Raw genomic sequence first — 18337 nt, forward strand, 5'->3', positions numbered from 1 at the left:
TTTTAAAAAAATCACCATTTGTGTCTTAACAGCCCAGGTATTAAATATTTCCCTGAAACTTCATACAAATAAACTGTAAATTTAAAAAGTGTATTCACCATCTTAAAAGCCAGTGATAAAGTGATCCTCTGGACCTCAAGAAGGAGAGTGTTTCATAGTTGTGCAGCGGCTTTGGAAAAGGCATGGGAGTGGGTTGTGAAGGCAGCATCATTAACAAGTTTTGGTCCACAAAGCCTAGCTGCCATGCACACTTGTAGGAAGACAGATGGTTCTTCAGAAATGTAGGTCCTAGGTCATGAAGTTTTAAACATCAGTACTAGCCATTGAAATGAATCTGGAAGAAAGCAGGAAGCCAGGGAAAGTGTTCAGAAGTGGTGTCACATAATGGAAGCTGTTCTTACCAATTAATAAATGGGCAGCTGAGTTTTGAGCTAGGTGAAGCATCTGAGCTATCTCCAAGGCAGCCTGACACACAGGATATTACAGCAGTCTAACCTGGATGTTGCATAAGGATGAATCAGCACAGCAAAGTTAGCCCTCTCCAAGATGGGCTGATAATCTGTGCATCAGGTACAGATGAAAAAGGTGGCCATATCAACTGCTGCCACACGTTTTTGTAACAGCAAAGACATGTCTAATAAGTTGAATCCAGACAAGACAAATGTGTTGCTGATAGGAAGTTCTGAGGTCCTGGAGGTGGGTGATATGTCTCCTTGGCTGCATAATGCTGTTGTTAACAGCAGCAACAACTTTATGCAACCAAGGAGAAAGATCGCCCACCTCCAGGATCTCAGACCTTCCTATCAGCAACCCTTCTGTGGGGACTGAACGTGTGTCCTGCTGCAATGGCATCTTGGTACTTACCGTGGGCTCAAAACTTGGGGATTTGCTTGTGATTAGCTAGGAAATCAGTGTAAGGAGGACCAGAGGTGGAGATGAGAAACTACTTTCTCTTTATAAGTGAGGCAGATTAAAAGCTGCTCCCTAACAAGTGGCTTAAAATTGAAAAAACATAACTATGTATTTGCCATACAAAGTGTGCAAGGTGTTTTAACTCTTAGTTTATGTAGGATGTAAGCACCTGCTGTTAGGAATAAAGGAACGGTATTTATGTTAGGGAGGGACTTCAGTATTTGGCATCTTGGTCTCCAAAGCTGAAACTAAATAATTACATTACATTACACATTGGATTTCTTATACCGCCCCTTTCCGTAGACTCGGGGCGGTTTACATAGTTTGTACAGTTTTTCTAACCTAGGGGCACATAGACAGGGAAGGTGAATTCCTTACCCAGGCACCCCCTATTTTCGGCAGGGTCTTTTCTTTTTAGCTTTTTTCCACGGCGGTTCTTGCTTGGTGCTGGCGATGTTTTTACTGACGCAGGTCTTTCAGGTCTTTGCTAGATGCAGGCGCAGGTCTTCCATTCTTTTTTCAGCAGCGACCCCTGCTGGGTTTTTCGGCAACGTACGATCTTGCCGCGTCTTGGCTCCCTCCAGTCAGCCAGCCTTTCACCTCATGTCACTGCCGCACTGTCCTCCGGGGCCAATCGCTCCTGCTTACTGCCTCGCCGCCACTGCCATCTTTTTCCTTTCAGCCCGCTCGCCAGCCTGCCGCAGTCGTCGCCGTCGTGAAACTTCAGCCAAGGGGGAGAAGGGTGCCCCCCACTCCTAATGAGTAGGTACCCAATTTATCTAGTTGCTTAAGGCTTTCGAACCGCTGGGTGGGCGGGAGCTGGAACAAGGGCCGAGAGCTCACCCCGGCCGCGGTAGGACTCAAACAGCTGAAGCTGTTCGGTCAGATGGAGTACTGCAGGCATTTACTGCTTGCACCACCACTCCCTTACGGTGGATAACAATGGGGTTCATATCTTTAAGTCCAAGTGTTGCTTCCCTTTCTCTTGTGTGAAAGGCCAGAAGGTCCTTGATGAGTTTTCGGTACTACAAGAGTACAGCATGGAGATCACTCTGAGAGACACCCCCCCCACACACACACACTTTAAGGGGCTATTGCAGGCAAGTTTTTCTGTGAATTGTATTACACTCTAGTGTTAATGCAACTGATAATGTTTTCCCCAGATTTGTGTTTCAACATTCATGGATTTCATAATATAATAGTAGTTTTATTCAAGTGCAGTAGAGGATTCCAGTTAACAAAAAAACCCTCAAAAACCTGTTAGTATAAATTGCCTTGAGCATACAAAATTTACAACTGGTATATACTATTTTTGCAGAGAATACTTAATCCAATGTTTCCATCCTAATTCCTCTTGTTCAGCAATGAAGTAATAAATGTCTAGTTTTGTCATTATGATCTCGTTTGCTAGGAAACCAGAATTCATTTTGTGATGTCACACCCACACAAGATAGTCTCATTGTGATGTTCTAGAACTCCTTATTGAAGCTCCCACAAGGTAGCATCATTTTAAAAGGCCTACTGCTGCCTTATCAGCATGGTTTGACTATTAGCATAAATGGCTACAGCTGAAAAAAGTTGTCAAAGTGAGAAGAAAAAATTGGACATGGACCTTCCTGCTGCACAGACTCAACATATTTCAGCTGAAGATGAAATGGCTCATTCTGCAATCTCAATTTCATCTACACTGTTGCATGATAAAACAGCAGCTGGTGACACTGCCTTACGATCCATGATAGAAGAAAATGCTTTTCAAGCTTTAAATGATGGACCCTGGGTAAAAAAATCACGGCTTGCTCTCAGTGATGACAGTTCTGTTGAAGACAATGATTTTCTATCCCTCACCTTCCCAAAGAAACTCTGGAAAATTGTTGAAAGTGATCAGTTTAAATCACTGTGGTGGGATGATGATGGTAATTGTGTAGTGATTGATGAAGAGCTTTTCAAAAAGGAGGTCTTGGAAAGGAAAGGACCACTGCGTATTTTTGAAACTGACTGCATGAAAAGTTTCATTCGTCAGCTAAATCTCTATGGATTTAGCAAAATGAGACAGAGTTTTCAAAGATCTGCCTCTCTCGTTGAATTTCTAGCAGAAGAAAAAGCAGCTTATGCATTTAGCAAGGTAAGATGTCAGCATTATTTGTAAAGATTTCTTGAAATTCATAGTTTCCATTGCATTTAGTTTGCAGATTGTTCATTCTTTGTGCAGAATAGAACAGATAATGAGATAACCAAAATAGGTTCCAGGCCGAGAGCACAGTTTGGCCTCTTAATATTTCTGTTCTCAGTCATAAAATACTATGTATGCTATGGTATCTGACAAAGTGAGCTATGACTCACCAAAGTTTATACCTTGGAAAAATCTGTCGGTCTTTAAGGTGCTACTGACTTTGAATTTTACATATACAGTGTTGATACATAATGTTAATGCTATGTATTAATCATGGCGAGCAAGAGAATACCTTTTGAGAGTACTAGGCAGCAGCATAGAAAGGTTTTGAAATACATTTGCACACAATGCAGAGTTAACTGAAATATGAATTAGACAAATTCATTTAGGATGAGACTGTCAGATTCATTAATACCTAGAATAAGTTGGTAATAAGGCATTCTCACTGGCAATGGTTTCCAGCAATCTCTGGGACAGTGTTCATTCGGTCTGTGTCTTAATTCTCATAAACTTGTTTAAAGTCATCCAGTGCAGGAGACAAGACACTGAGCCAAAGCCAGTATTGCCCAGTATGGCAGCAGTTTAGTGTCACTTTCACCCCATAAAAACATAAAAATTGTCATTTGAGGATAAAGACTTTTCTGCATGTTAGAATACTATACTTCCATTTATACAGTACATGCTAATTACAAACTGCAATTTACATGTACATGCACACAAATGGTAACCATTTTATTGGTGATCTGCAGTGAAAGTATCTAACAATTCTTAACATTTTGTTGCCTAGCATATAGTTCTTTGACTTGTGGTTCGTGGTTTCCAGTATGTACATTCTACATCCTCCTGAAATTACTGGATAATTCTTTCAATTTGGGGAGTAGCTTTAATTCTCCCTCCCCCATGCCAAACTTGCACATAGCCAGGGAAGCAACTCTTTACAAAAAGAAAAAGAGGAAGATGCCTAAGTTTGTATGTTTTATTATTGTTCCTTCCTCTGTAGTTGTTTTTGGCACTGTTGTTTGATTTGTATTACTGTTGTTATTGGTAATGTAGTTTTGTACTCTTTCCTTCTATATATTGCAAACCTCCTTGCATTTCCCTTGGTAAAAAAGCCACACAAATATTATATATATATATCTCCTGAAGGAAAAGTGGCATATGTTGTTATTACAAAAGGATCATAGTACCTGGATTTTGGCCACTGTCTGACATAGAGTGTTGGACTGGATGGGCCATTGGCCTGATCCAACATGGCTACTCTTATGTTTTTATGTACCCATATTAATTTTTTGCTAACCTTACTAAGTTTAATAGAAAACTCCCTCAATAGAGTGCAGATCCCTCACAGAGTGCACATATTGCTGGTGGACAGGCTATAAGCTTAGTACTATAAAGCAGATCATGCAAAAACCAGCAGTTTACAGCATTCCATTATGTTCTGGTGTTTAAAAGGAAGTTATGCTAGTGTATCTCATGAGACAACCGGTTTTTTATAGGATCGTCCTTTTTTGTAAAAATTGATTAAAATTTAGTTGTATTAAATTACCCTTAAAATGAACAGGTTACTGAAAACTAATTCAAATACACTGAAGTCTCTTAACACCAAATCCATATTGCTTGATCAAAGAGACTGAGCCCACTCCCGCCAAAGTTAAGTATCTACACCTCCCATTTACTTCAGTGGGAGAGATATAAGCGCATGCTTGGAAGTGCTTAATTTTGGCAGCACCACACCATTAAACTAAAGCTTTCTTTCTGTATAAAAAGGTGACTTCTGAAATGAATCATTAGACATAAGACACTTTAGGTTATATATTACATCTGTTATTGGTCAGATTGATTACATTTAGATATTCATCCAAACAGCATCCACATTTTATGTTTCATCTGATGGTGAAACATGTTACTGCCCAGAAACTACCAAACTTTGTTTCCAGAAAATCCTGGTCACTTGGTTAACAAATAAGTGAGTGCCCTTAGATGTGTATAGTCAGGGACAAGCAGAAATCTATAACTTTGCTTAGATTTTATTAGGAAAGGGGGAAGGATGTCCATCAGTGGCTATTAGCCACAAGGTATAGATAGGGACTCTGGGGCAAGTGATGCTCTGTCTTCTTGGTGCTTTGGGGGGGGGTCAACAGTGGGAGGGCTTCTAATGTCCTGGCCCCACTGGTGGACCTCTTGATGGCACTGGTATTTCTGGCCACTGTGTGATACAGAGTGTTGGACTGGATGGGCCTTTGGCCTGATCCAACATTGGCGTCTCTTATGTTCTTATGATGTAGAAAGATGCTATATTCTTATTTACATAGACTGTCACAGTTCAAAATTAAAAAGTTCAAGAAATGTCTAAATTCATATGCATGTTTTGAAACACAAGATGTATGGAGACACTAAGTTTTATATGCCTCACTCTGCTATTTTATTTGTCTCTGAAGCCTAATTTATTCCTCTGGTGTGTTTTTTTCCTAGTTACAGTTCTATCATAACCCAAATTTCAAGAGGGGTTGTCCTCACCTACTTGCAAGGTGCAAGAGAAGAGTTGGGATAAAAAATACCCCACCGGTTGCTTTCTCATTAGAACAGGACTACAGTGAAAGCTGCTTGAAGAGCAGGTCAAGAAGCCCAGATGGTCAAACTACACTGGGAAATGCATCTAGAGAGTACAGCTTCCTTGCAGCTTCTCCAAAGGATAACATGCACAAATCTGGACTCCGAAAACCTACCATGAGCAAGGGACTTGCTGGCATAGCAGCCCGGATGAGAAGTGGATATACTCCTTCCTCTCCAGCCCCCTTGAGGCCCTCTGAACAGGCTGCAGCTGAGGACAATGATAACAAAGTAAACCAGCTAGCTCCTTTCCATCTACCCCAGCACACCAACCATGCTCGTGTCAACACGCATGAAATAGACTCCACCACCACCACATCTGCTACTTCTTTGTATCATGTCATACCTCCTGTACCCAACAGCCCCTTTGCACCAATGATGGGGCTGCCAGCCTTCCCAACCATGTATCCAGACTTATCAGCCATGCAAGCTCATTGGGCCAGTTTGCTTCCATTTTGTAACCCATGGTTCTCTATGCCTATGATAGCAGCTGCTTCTGCCATTTCCATGTCACGATCTTCCCATCACCGAACTCCTGCATACCACCATTGCCCTAATTGCAACTGTACTTCGAATACAGCATCTGCTTCCAAAGGAGTTGGACCCAAAGTGACAGAATACACTGGTTACCATCGATAGAGAAAGCAGTAGACTGCAAAAATCCCACCCTCCAGAAGAAGAGATAGAGAAATCCACAATGACTGAAGAATAAACTTCTTTCTTCATATCTTGTTTATCTAGGTTAATTTTTGTATTTCTTTTATCATGGATGGATAGAAGTAACTCACTTTCTTCAATATTATAGGCATGAGAAATACAGATTAAGAGTAGGAAAAAGTGTAGGATATAGTTTTATTTGGGACAAGTCAGCATTCTGCTATTCTGTAGATAAACCTACAGTCCACAAGCCACTTATGAGAGTTCTCTCTGTCTGGAATACATGGGAATATTCTGAACAGGTTGGACAAAAGTGAAACATACTTGGGTTGGAGTGTAATATGTACACATTTTTGCATTTACAGTGTTATGTGGAGAGGAAATGGGTTTAGACTGGAGTAATTCTGCATAAGATTCTATGGTAAATTTACCAAGACGGATCCCATTGTGATGCAATAGTATCAACACTGTGTGTTCATTTCTTGTGAGAGTAAAATGTTTTTGCAGATTGCTGCGTGTTTCTGTCAGACATCCAGATAACCTGACAAATGTATGTATGTATGAAGAAAGTGTGTCTGAAATAAAAATCAGTGATTATAATTAACCTACCTTCAGCCATATACTATTTGACATTTACTGATTACATTTTATTGTAGAACAGATGCAGAAGTACACCGCATACTGAATTATTTAAATGATATGGAAAATTACCTTGAAAATTACAATGATGGGGAATGAAAGTTATATAGTAATGTTGGTTCCCTACAGCTACTAATTGTCTTATTTTTAAGATAAGTTATTCTGTTGGTCCCTGAAACATGTAGGATAGCAAGCGTTTTAGGCTGCAAAGGAACAGGGACGAGTAAGTCACTTGGTCTGCAAAGGGCCATTTTATGTTGAGCCTGTGCAGCACGAATGTCCATGTCCAATTTTCAGTCTCTAATTTGTACATGCAAACTATGTATAATTTTATGGTGAGGCAAGGCATAAATATTTTAAACATTTAACTGATGAAATGGCTGAAGGAACATAACCACATAATCTTGCAAAAGCAGGTGTTCTCTTAGATGTGTTTAACCTGCTGTTTAAAATAGGAAATGGTGTTTTAAGGAATTGGATTTCATATGTAGAAAAACAATATTGTGGAAATTACACCCTTGGACTTGGGGACCAAAGTTTAAAAGGGACAGTGACTATCCCTATTAATGTTTTATGCCAATTACATGTATGTACTGGGACAAAACCTGGTTGTCAAGTCAAGTGGTGGTATACTGAAATAAATTTGCCAGGAAAGCAGAGAAAAATCCATATTTGAAAAGGTTCTAGAGAAGGGGCCAGGTCAGGTGCATAAGCACAACTGCCTGAAGGAGCATCTGAGGTCACTGCATATCCAATGGTCCACTTTGAAGACAAAACCATAATCAGGTTAAGACTTTCGATAAATGAGTAGAAAATCAACAATTTCCTGGCAACATCAGAAATGTCTAGAACCCTTGTGCAAAGTGTATGTGTCTTATGTATTTGAAATTCCATTAATATGTAACTTGAATACAAACGGGTGCGGGGGGGAGGGTTGTTTGTTTTTTGCCTAGTCAATTTTATTCTTAGCATTTTTTAATCTATTTGTACCAAATATATTATACCTTTCTGGTTTAAGTACTGGGCTTATTTTCAGTCACAGAACAGTAAGAGAGGTTTTTTCCAAAATCAGTTAAGCATAAGGATGACAAGAGCTGGGTAGATCAACTAGAACTACCTCTTTGGAAAACTGGGATATCAACTTCCACTGAAGTTTTCTCATAGGAAATTTTTTGGTTAACAAAATGCTCATTATTTAAACAATTAGGTGCCATGCTGCAAATTAAAAAGACTTTTTAAAAAAAATCTTGGATGGGATAAAGCAGTACTTCAGGTGGGTAGTACACCCAAAGAACCACTGTGACTGGAGGGACAGTTTCCCCTTTAACAATAGTAGTTTTGTATTGACTTTCTACTTCTTGCTGGCAGTCGTTAGGGATGACTCTTGAACAGAGCTGTTACCCTTCTCGACAGAATCTGTAGTAACAGCTGCATGGCTGGCAGGAATACAAGGTTTCCCATCACTACTAACTTACAGCAGGGAAAATAGTGGCTATGTTTTTTCCTTCCACTTTGCTTTTGAAGGCACAGGACAGCTGCCAGAAAAGAAACTGTCACAGCCTAACTATGAGGCTTGTGCCCAAGGAGACTGAGCCCAGCTCTTAGCAATTTTCATAGTATGTATTCCTGGGATCATGACAAGAAACTTCTTTAGCTGGGAATGATCACCTGCTGAGCACCCAGCAGGAGTAAAAAGTGACAAGCCCTTGAAAGGAAAAAAAAAAGGATCAACTGAGTATCAATTTGTTTTACTCATCTGGTTAATAAGACACACCTAGTTATGCCATACATTATATGCATACAATTATTCACAATTATCTTACTATGAGAAACTTAAATTGCACATGCACATATGTTAATAACCACTATTACTACATTATCTGTAGTACCCAAAGTGATCCTGCCCCCTTTTCAACCACATGCTCCACCGTCTTCACCTCACAGCCCTAATCCATATATCCAGGTGTTAGGATCAGTTACAATGAATGGTTCTGGTTCATGAAAGGCCTGCATGTGAGTTGGCAACATAAGAGTCAAGCTGCCATCAATACAACATCTTCAATTGTGTTACATGGAAGGAATGAGTTCATCGGGGATTTCCACTTGCCAGACATCTTTGTGCCCTCGGGTAGGAATTGGTTCCAGCAACCACCTTGGGTTTGAAATCACTGTCAAGTATTTCTGCTCCAAACCCAAAAGTAAGGCTTTATTTTCCAGATCCAAACGATCTTCAGGAGATAAATTTTCTGGACACTGTGATGTCTCTCCAATGTCAATTAGCCCTATAGTTAAACAATAAATAATGCATTAGCTTCAGAACAAAATTTATGTCAGCTTCCCACTTCTGATTTCCAAGGAGACTACCCAAACTTCTCTACTAGGGTAAAGTCCTGTGAAATTAAATACATCCAGCCCCCTTTTACATTTCGCCTTACTTGTTGCCACTACCCCCCTTCCCTTCCTTCGTTCTCAAGTAAACTCCTGTGGTTCCCTTTGTTCTTAGATCTCAGTTTAAGTAAGAAGTAGTCAGATCTCAGTTTAAGTAAGAAGTACACTACAGGCAACACAAGTGTCACCATCACTTACCAGCTATAACACCTCTACCAAACTTTTCACCTTCATATAGCAACTCTTCAATCTCAGGAGATGTCATGCCAAGTCTGTTCCTAAGGAAATCTTTCCAGGTTATGTCATCCCAATCTTTAAAAGCAATGTGGATAGCAAGGGTGCAGGACTTGTACTCAGCCAGCATTGGACGCCAACGTGTCTCTATTGTTTTTACTCTATTTAAAACAAAGCCAGCGTATGGTTGTCGGAAGGAAAGACAAGGAAACTTCATTTTTCTTCAGGGTCATGCTCTCCTCTATATTCTTCTTATGTCCCCTTTAATTTCCAAAAAGAATAAACCAGAATTAAGAACAGCTCTCTCCTGGCTAGCGCTCAGAGCTTGTTAACTCCACCTGTCAGAAGCCACACTACAGTAACTGCCACATTAAATTTTAAGAGTATTGGGTTATGGCTTCAAATCACAGTTGCCCTAGAATACTTTGCCTTGCCAAGAGACATTTGATTCCCTGAGAATGGGATTGCAGATAGGAAAGAACCAGTGTAATGGTTAAATTGATGAAACCAGGGCTGAGAAGACCTGGGTAGAAGTCCTCACTCCACCATGAACCTTATTGGGTGATGCTGGGCCAGACCCTGTCTCCTAGTGTAACCTCACAGGGCTGGTATGAGGACTATGTATGATACCCTGAGCTCCTTCAAGAAATAGTGGAGTAAATATATAACTGAAAGATAAAACAGGTGAGAAGGTAGACTGCAATACACTGAATCATTATTGATTTCCTAAAGTTAACTGATTTAGAAGCCACAAGGAGTCCTCATTGCTTTCAGGATAAGCCTAGTCTTTCACCCCACCCCTCTGCCAAATCCTGATTTCTAGAAAGCTTCCATCATTGCATGGACCCAACCCTCATTGCTTTAGCAACCAGTCTAACTACAACCAATGTCCTCTCTAATAAAGTCACAAGAATGTTGACACAAACTGCAGTTTTAAAGATTGTCAACACAAATGCACTTTCAATACACTTCAGTGATCGTATGCAAGTAGATTTTGCCATTTCACAGAGTAAAATCCAGTTGCTAAGTGCACTGCCTCAGTATGAAACAGCTTCATGTACTACTGATGTGCATGTACTGAAACAGAAAACTAGCCCAGCAGGGAGAAAGCTACTTTCTCCTCTTCGCTTGCTGAGCTGGTTTTCTATTTGTGGGGAGCTTTTAATATAGAGCACCAACTACAGTCGAAAACGGTTAGTATATTCTACCACTTCTGCTGCATGTAGATACCGCTTAGAACTCACTGGGATTTCACGAGACAACGAATTAAGGTCACGCTGTATTTGCATGCACGCCGCTTTCTCTAACATTCCCTTGACTTTAACACGATTTTAAGCGGGGATGACTGCGACAAAAATAAGGCAGGAGCTGCAACCCGCTGGCTTAAAAAAAAACCCCTTGCTACGTTCCAAGACAGCGGCAACGAGTTCGAAAAGCCGCCTTCTGTTCCTCTCTTTGCGTCCCTCCACTTTTTACCTCAACAGGCGAGAAGCCCCCCGCCCCTCTTCCTAATTCATCATCGCCGCCCGCGCCTCTTCGCCAAGGGCAGCCAAGATGGAGGCCGGGCCGCAGCTGCTATCACCGCCCCTCAGCCAGTCACATCCGGCTGCTGGTCTTCCGTGCTCCTCCCGCTTTCTCTACTTTGAGAAGCCGTAACCGGCTTTTTCCTTCCGCCTCTGAGGTAAAATATGGGGCGGGAGAAAGAAGGACGCATTTTCGCGACGCTTCCCTCAGAGGAACCTGTAAAAAGTAGCCTTGTATGGAGGCAAAAGCTTTCGTGGGCTACAGAGTGTTTTGATGGTAGGCAGCCAGCAGAAGGGGAAGGAAAGCCAAACTAAGCAGCCTTGGTATTTATTTTCAGTGAGATGATGCAAAGTGCATTTCTATCACAGGATTTGCATTTGAGAGCGCTCATGTTTCGTGGATTTAGTGGGAACAGCTCCCAGAGAGAGTTGTTTCTAAGTATTCTCCTTAACACGTCCGCCCCTGGTTTCCTCCCCGCTGAAAATTAAGACGGAATTTCGGTGGATTGGCTAAAATCACATCTCCTTGGTTGTTTACCGGTAAAGGAAGATATAAAGGCAGAAAACCCATGTGGTCCCCCCCCCCCTTCAAACTCATTCTATCCTATTTCTTCTTTTTCCAGAGGAGCTCAGGGCATATGGGATTATTGCCCCTCAGTGCCACCAACTCAAATACCACGGGGGGGGGGGGGGACGGACGACACATGCTCAGAGGCACTCAGTTGGAGATGCTAAAGTTTTTATGGGACTAAAAGGTGGCAGTAGAAGTCATGTATGGCTGCGAGAGTTGGACTATAAGGAAGGTCCAGCGCCGAAGAATAGATTCTTTTGAACTATGGTGCTGGAGAAGACTCTTGAGAGTCCCTTGGACTGCAAGAAGATCAAATCAGTCAATCTTTAAAGAAATCAACCCTGACTGTTCCCTGGAAGGCCAGATAATGAAGCTGAAGCTCAAATACTTTTGGCCACCATATGAGAAGGGAGCACTCACTGGAGAAGACCCTGATGCTGGGAAAGATTGAAGGTCAAAGAAGACGGGGACGGCAAAGGATGAGATGGTTAGACAGTGTCATAGATGCAACGAACATGAAGTTGAGCAAACTTCAGAGGACAGCAGAAGACAGGAGGGCCTGCCGTGGTCTGGGCAAAGAGTCGGACTTAACTGTGCGACTGAACAACAACAACAAAGGTGGCAAACTTGATGCAAAGTGAAGGAAGAGGATAACTAGGAAGGTAAAAACCAATCAAATGGGATGTAAATGGTCGTGTTCTGTTTCTGTTGGTCATTTTTTTATTGTGAATATATTTTTTAGAAATCCTGAACCAACATGAAAGTTCTTGAGCTGATTGTGACCCCTTTAAGAGTTGTTAACATTACCAAAGACAATGATATGGATAATCCTTCAGACAAGGTCGTTGGGTATGTTACTGCCATAGTTACAAAAACTACCTATTTTGTGGGTTTTATAGACTGATGATGAAGTGTTTTGCAATGCTTGGTCTGGTCAGTATTTGATTGGATTTCCTTCTGAGTTTATTAAATGCCATCTGATTCCATGAACTTACTGATTTAAAACAAACCTTGAGTTCCTGTTTGCAGAATGCGTTAGGTCTCTATATGATGCTAAAATAATGCTTGTATAAACATTTTCAACCTCCATTCTGATTGAAATAGGATGGAATATTGTTTGTTTTTGTCAGATCTACCCAGTGCCCAAGTATTTGTAGCACAGCAGTGTATGCCAAAATATCCAGGTCACATCACTTAATTCTATGCTGATTTCATAAATGGACCCTGGAGGGATTGCCATTTCATCAGTCAAAAAAGTTTGAGTCAATTGACTAGTCAAATATTGTTTAAGTATTTTTACAATATTAACTTTATTAGCAAAGCAAAAAGATATTATAGTAATCAACTGGTTGATTCTTGTGCAAATTAGAGATATAAAATTAACTGTTTTGAGGGGGGGAAATTTTAAAAAACTTGACCTGCCTCTCAAACCCTGGTCTCTGTACTCCTGCTTTCAGAAGTGAGGCAGACAGCAATTAGAGACAGGGCATTTTCTGTGGTGGCACTTTCCCTTTGAAAAGCTCTCTCTCCTCCTTGAGGCTCTGGCATCTACTTTACTTTGTTTTGCCTCTTACTTCTTTTAGGAGCCATGCTAAAACATATTTTTTTACCCAGGTGTTATGTCCGCTGACCGCCACTAGACGACAGCGATATTTGCGTGAGCTTGAGTCCTTAGGACAATAGGGACTAGGCTCCTGGACTCTTCCTTCGGGAACCAATAGGACCTTTGGCGGGGAGTTCAGCCTCCAATAGGACCTAGGGGTGTCTCTTTGGGTACTGTATATAGTGGGCCACATGGTCCGTTGTAGTCAGTTCATGTTGTGTCCAGTAAACCATGCTTTGCATCACACCGACTCTGTGATCTTTCATGCGTCGAGCCCACTACACAACAATGGCGACGAAGGTGGGATCCCGCTGAGCTGGCCGGGCTGTCGGAGCTGCCTTGGAAGACAACGCGCCGCTTTCTACGCTCGACTGATGAGCACCGAGGGGGAGCAAGCGGCTTCCTCCAGGTCACAACCAACAGGCACGATGGCAGTTGCTCCAGGATGCGGGCTGGTACCTCCTTTCGATCCAACCTGTCCGCAGCAATGGGGAGCCTGGGTCACCGGCCTCAAATCCGTCCTCATATTCTACCAGGTGACGGACAAGGAAGAAAGGCCTGCTTTTGGGGTCCTGCGGCCACGCACTTGTGGAATTGGCCCAGTATTTGTTCCGTTTACATTAAGGCCTAAGATCGATGCGGAACTGGACTGTCTTGTGGCCCAAGGAGTCCTGGAACTGGTCTCGCATGTGGTGTGGGAGACCCCTATAGTCACGTCCATAAAACCAAACGGGGATGTCCGCATCTGCGCGGACTACAAGTGTACCCTTACTAGAGTGCTCCAGGACCACGCTTGCCTAGTCTCTGTAGTCAGCCACGTTCTGGCCACCATGGCGGGCGCTAAGATCTTTGAGAAACTCGATCTGGCCCAGGCTTACCAGCAGCTGCCGGTCAACGAGGCAGACGCCAAGGCGCAGACCATTGTCACCCACAGGGGGGCGTTCAAGGTGAAGTGGCTGCAGTTCGGGGTGAAATAAATGAAAAACGGAAAAGAACTGTGACAATTTAGCGCTTAATAATATATTCATAAACCATAATATACAATAACAAAAATATAAATAGTGAATGTAGTAGACGGTGGTCTCTGGAATGATGTGCCGTTTCGAAAATGATCTTCTTCTGAACAAGGAGGTTTACATGAACTCTCCTTCAACAATTCATTACTCTTGGTGACGTATTGACAATATACTGTTGATTCGCTTCATCATAAAGCTATGCTTACAGCTATGTTCTTCAGTGGGCTATGGTTGCTGAAGGCAAGAGTAATGAATTGTTGAAGGATAGTTTATGTACACCTCCTTGTTCAGAAGAAGATCATTTTCGAAACGGCACATCATTCCGGAGACCACCGTCTACTACATTCACTATTTATATTTTTGTTATTGTATATTATGATTTATGAATATATTATTAAGCGCTAAATTGTCACAGTTCTTTTCCGTTTTTCATTTGTCTCATCACTGTGCCCATTCTTGTAACTATTTACTGCAGTTCGGGGTGAGCATGGCCCCGGGCCTGTTCCAGTAGTTAATGGACTCTCTTCTAAAAGGGATACCAGGCGTCGCCCCGTTCTTTGATGATGTGATCATCGCCGCGGCCATGCCAGCCAAGTTCACCTTCCGACTCCGCGCCATCCTCCACCGTTTCCAAAATGCCGGCCTCAAAGTAAAACGGGAGAAGTGTCTTTTCGGTACTTAAACAGAAACTCTTTACAATCAATGCTATGGGAAAAGCCTACCATTAGACCTAAAGAGCTTACCCTAAGCCCATTTTTGGTTAATACTTTCAAAGTGTGGGACAGACGCAGAGCATTGTTAGCTCCATCACCCTCTCCATTGACTTCATTTACTCACCAAACTTGGTTTCCCCCGGCCAGACAGGCAGGAACTTTCAGGGTGTGGCACGCACATCATATTACGCGCTTTGTTGATGTTTTGCAGGGAAACAAGCTAGCCACCAAAGAGATATTGGAACAAAAATACCACTGTCACCTATCCTGGTTTGAATACTCGCAATTGACATCATTGTTTGGAACTTGGGCAACAAAAAAGTACGCCCACTTATCATGTTTGAGATGTTTATGGAGAAAAAGCGCTCAGCAACACACAGGGAAATCTCTATTCTATATAAATTATTGATAAGAGTCCTACTCATCGCAGTCCTTGGGATACCAGAAGAGTTGCAAAGAGCACACCACTGACTGAAAATAGCAAGTATATAATAATCATATAAGCATAACAGCAAGTATAATATGAATCAATTGGCCAAGGTACAATAATAAAGCATAATAGAAGCACAGTCTACAGTCTTTCCATGTGTCTACTCCAAAATAGAAGCAAATATCAGAGTCCAAATTGAAGTGTAAGTCATCAAATTTTCTGAGCCATAAGACGCGTAATCCGGATGCCTGATGCCGCGTTTCGAATAATTCTAATTCAAGCATGGCTGTAATGGGACCCAATCTCAAAAGCTGGCATATACTAAGCCAGAATGGTCAGTCAAGGAGGATTAAGGGTCCCACTAGACTACTTTTGCACAAGCCTCAGTTTTTGCTTTAACAGAGAAAGACATAGATTCCAGTGGGTAGCCATGTTGGGCTGAAGCAGCAAAATAAAGTTTGAGTCCAGTGGCACCTTTAAGACCAACGAAGTTTTATTCAAGGTATGAACTTTTGAGTGCATGCACACTTCTTCAGATACATTGAAATGGAAGTTACCAGTCCATACATGTAGGTAGAGGGTGAGCAGCAAATTAGCATAAGCATAATAGTATTTTACAGATGAAAGGACCAAACTGGAATAACAAACTTGGTTTATATGGTCACCATTTGTTTGGGTTTAATTCCAGGTGAAAACATAGTGAAGAAAATACATATATGAAAACTGGTGATAGATATTTCTGAAATGCTGAGAGTAATTAACTGAGATCCTATAGTTATGCTCCATCATTCTCATCTCAAGTGTGGAAGTCCTTTTACAGCATCCTTTTCTTTGAGGTGGGGGTGATTGACTGTGCAGTGTATATCTCCTCTGCCCCCAGACCAGAGAAATGCATTCCAATCTACCATTCTAAATCACATTACATTCTACTATTAATTACATTACAATTACTATACCAATCTAGTATTCCAAATGAAATAAAATTAAATAAAGAGGATTTATAGCCCTTCTTGATAATGACACAGATGTAAGGCCTAGAGGTGTACAATTTTTTTTAATTAGGTATTTTTCAGTTCGGGTCTATGGGCCCACCCCAAAAAATCAATATTTCCAAAAAAATTCTGGATCCCAATACCAGATACCTGGATCTGTGAGCTGCCGGGAGATCACTCCCCGAGGCATGCAAATCCTAGCTGGGATGGCTTCTCCTGCAGCCCACTTTAAACTGTGCTGCAGAAGGAGCCAGCTCCTGGATCTACATGCTGCGGGGATCACTTTGCCAAGGGGGCAGCAATCACAAATTACAAAATATTGGGGTGCACCTGTGCATACCTCAATCTTGTAGGCTGCCACCAATCCTTTGTTCCATTCCTCCAACCAGAAGCCAAAGAATAAACTCCTGACTTTCTCAGGATCAATTAGGAAGTCCTCCCTGCAAGGTAAACTCGCAGCAGAAATTCCACAAAAGTTAAATATTATGGCAGGTGCTCTGCCAGTCTAGGCACTAGATTCAAATTGCAGGCTGTGAAGAGAAATGACCAGGATCAATATTTAAAATATATGTTTATTAAGGTGCAAATAATACTTTAAACAAAAACAGTTACTGTGAGGAGAAAATAATAAAACTCGGGATTCAGAGGCCAACTAAAACACTGTAAGACATTGGTTCACAAGTTATAAGATGTTACCCATTTATAGGTGCAGGTTCCAAAGCAACTCTCTCCAGAGCATAAGTCCAAGATGGCCAAAATGAACCAGAGCATGCCAACATGTCTTGATAACAAGTAGGCACCATCCAGCTGAAGAATAGGTTTGAAGATGATTCCTTTATTGCTAATGGTTCCAAGTGTTGCTAGGCCTTTGCACCAATCAGGGCCCTTAGCTATTACCTATAGCCAAATGAATGAGCCAGTCACTGGCCAGATGACCTAATAGTTCCTCTGGCCGTGTGAGAAGGCAATGGGTCTGTCTGCAGCCAGCCCAAACTGGTTTCACGCAGGTGCTTATTTGGATGGAATGTTAATTGGGAGATAGTACCAGGAGATGACTCTCTAGCACAGCTGTCTTATCTCCCCATTGCAAAGTCAGTGTGTTCTTTTCTCAGCAAGGCAGGTTGAGTCTCTGAGAAGACACCTCAAAACAGGCCGCAGAAGCCTGAACCAGACTTTTGAATCATAACTCCATTTTGAATGAACCAAGATTCGTGACACGAGGGACACAGATCCTGACTGGGACATCCTTTGCAGCATGGTTTAGACCTGCACTCTCCTGCATGAGAAGCTAGCCCCAAGCCGCACAAGAAGCCAGCCCCAAGCCGAGGCTGATCTTCAGGCTGTGTTCTGTAATCCCTTTAAACTTTAAAGGGACTCCAATAGAAGCCCAACAAACAGCTGAGAGGCGGGAGCAATCTTGTCCTGCCTCTCCTCTTCTTTCAGATCTACTGGTATATCCCAAATATATCTAGGATTTCTTTGGGATTGCCCCCCCCCCCACTTTTTCTGAGAAAACTCAGATATATTCAGGATACTGAAACATACCTTAAAAATACCAATAAAGTGTTTTTCAGGTATATTTTCAGTTTGGGTAAACCCGAATGCACACCCCTAGTAAGTACTGTATGAAGTCAGCATATATAGTGAGATAAGAAACCAGTATCCCTGTTAAATCCTGGGGATTCCATTGTTCTAAGTGTTGTAATAACTTGCAACTCAGCAATTTCCTTTCCTAGTCTGTTCCTGAAGTTCCTTTGCAATAAAAAAGCTGCTTTGAGGTCACCCACTGAATGTCCTGGACCATATAAACTAAGCTTGAATAAAACTTTGTTGGTCTTAAAGGTGTCAGTTTCAGATTTGTGCCCATTTATCCTTTGGC

At 41.8% G+C, this 18337-nt stretch overlaps 2 protein-coding genes across 4 annotated transcripts; one reads left to right on the forward strand and one right to left on the reverse strand.

Moving 5' to 3' along the window:
• Window positions 1-2422: 2422 nt before the first annotated feature.
• Window positions 2423-6358, forward strand: LOC107107995 (heat shock transcription factor, Y-linked-like). The gene is made up of 2 exons (XM_015408379.1): window positions 2423-3034; window positions 5555-6358. Exons 1-2 carry the CDS (start codon window positions 2471-2473, stop codon window positions 6329-6331), a joined length of 1341 nt encoding a protein of 446 aa, XP_015263865.1. The 5' UTR covers window positions 2423-2470; the 3' UTR covers window positions 6332-6358.
• A 2499-nt stretch (window positions 6359-8857) lies between these two features.
• LOC107107993 (chromosome unknown open reading frame, human CXorf40A) lies at window positions 8858-11444 on the reverse strand. 3 transcript variants are annotated; one of them, XM_015408376.1, is made up of 3 exons: window positions 11087-11444; window positions 9575-9871; window positions 8858-9270 (listed from the first exon to the last, which is right to left on the reverse strand). In XM_015408376.1, exons 2-3 carry the CDS (start codon window positions 9825-9827, stop codon window positions 9056-9058), a joined length of 468 nt encoding a protein of 155 aa, XP_015263862.1. In that variant the 5' UTR covers window positions 9828-9871; window positions 11087-11444; the 3' UTR covers window positions 8858-9055. The 3 variants fall into 3 exon arrangements, with proteins under 3 accessions (XP_015263862.1, XP_015263864.1, XP_015263863.1); XM_015408378.1 differs by lacking the exon at window positions 11087-11444 and adding an exon at window positions 10855-11064 and having other exon boundaries at window positions 9575-9771; XM_015408377.1 differs by lacking the exon at window positions 11087-11444 and adding an exon at window positions 10855-11064.
• Between the last annotated feature and the right edge of the window lie 6893 nt (window positions 11445-18337).

This window comes from Gekko japonicus, unplaced genomic scaffold, assembly GCF_001447785.1.
Source record: "Gekko japonicus isolate JY-2015 unplaced genomic scaffold, Gekko_japonicus_V1.1 scaffold624, whole genome shotgun sequence".
Classification (NCBI taxonomy): Eukaryota; Metazoa; Chordata; class Lepidosauria; order Squamata; family Gekkonidae; genus Gekko; species Gekko japonicus.

Bases quoted from the DNA above. Each gene is read 5' to 3' on its own strand.
- LOC107107993 (XM_015408376.1), bottom strand. From the start codon at position 9,827: ATGAAGTTTCCTTGTCTTTCCTTCCGACAACCATACGCTGGCTTTGTT. The intron at 9,271-9,574 runs GTAAGTGATGGT...GTTTAACTATAG, and splicing joins TGGTAGAGGTGTTATAGCTG to GGCTAATTGACATTGGAGAG.
- LOC107107995 (XM_015408379.1), top strand. From the start codon at position 2,471: ATGGCTACAGCTGAAAAAAGTTGTCAAAGTGAGAAGAAAAAATTGGAC. The intron at 3,035-5,554 runs GTAAGATGTCAG...TTTTTTTCCTAG, and splicing joins CAGCTTATGCATTTAGCAAG to TTACAGTTCTATCATAACCC.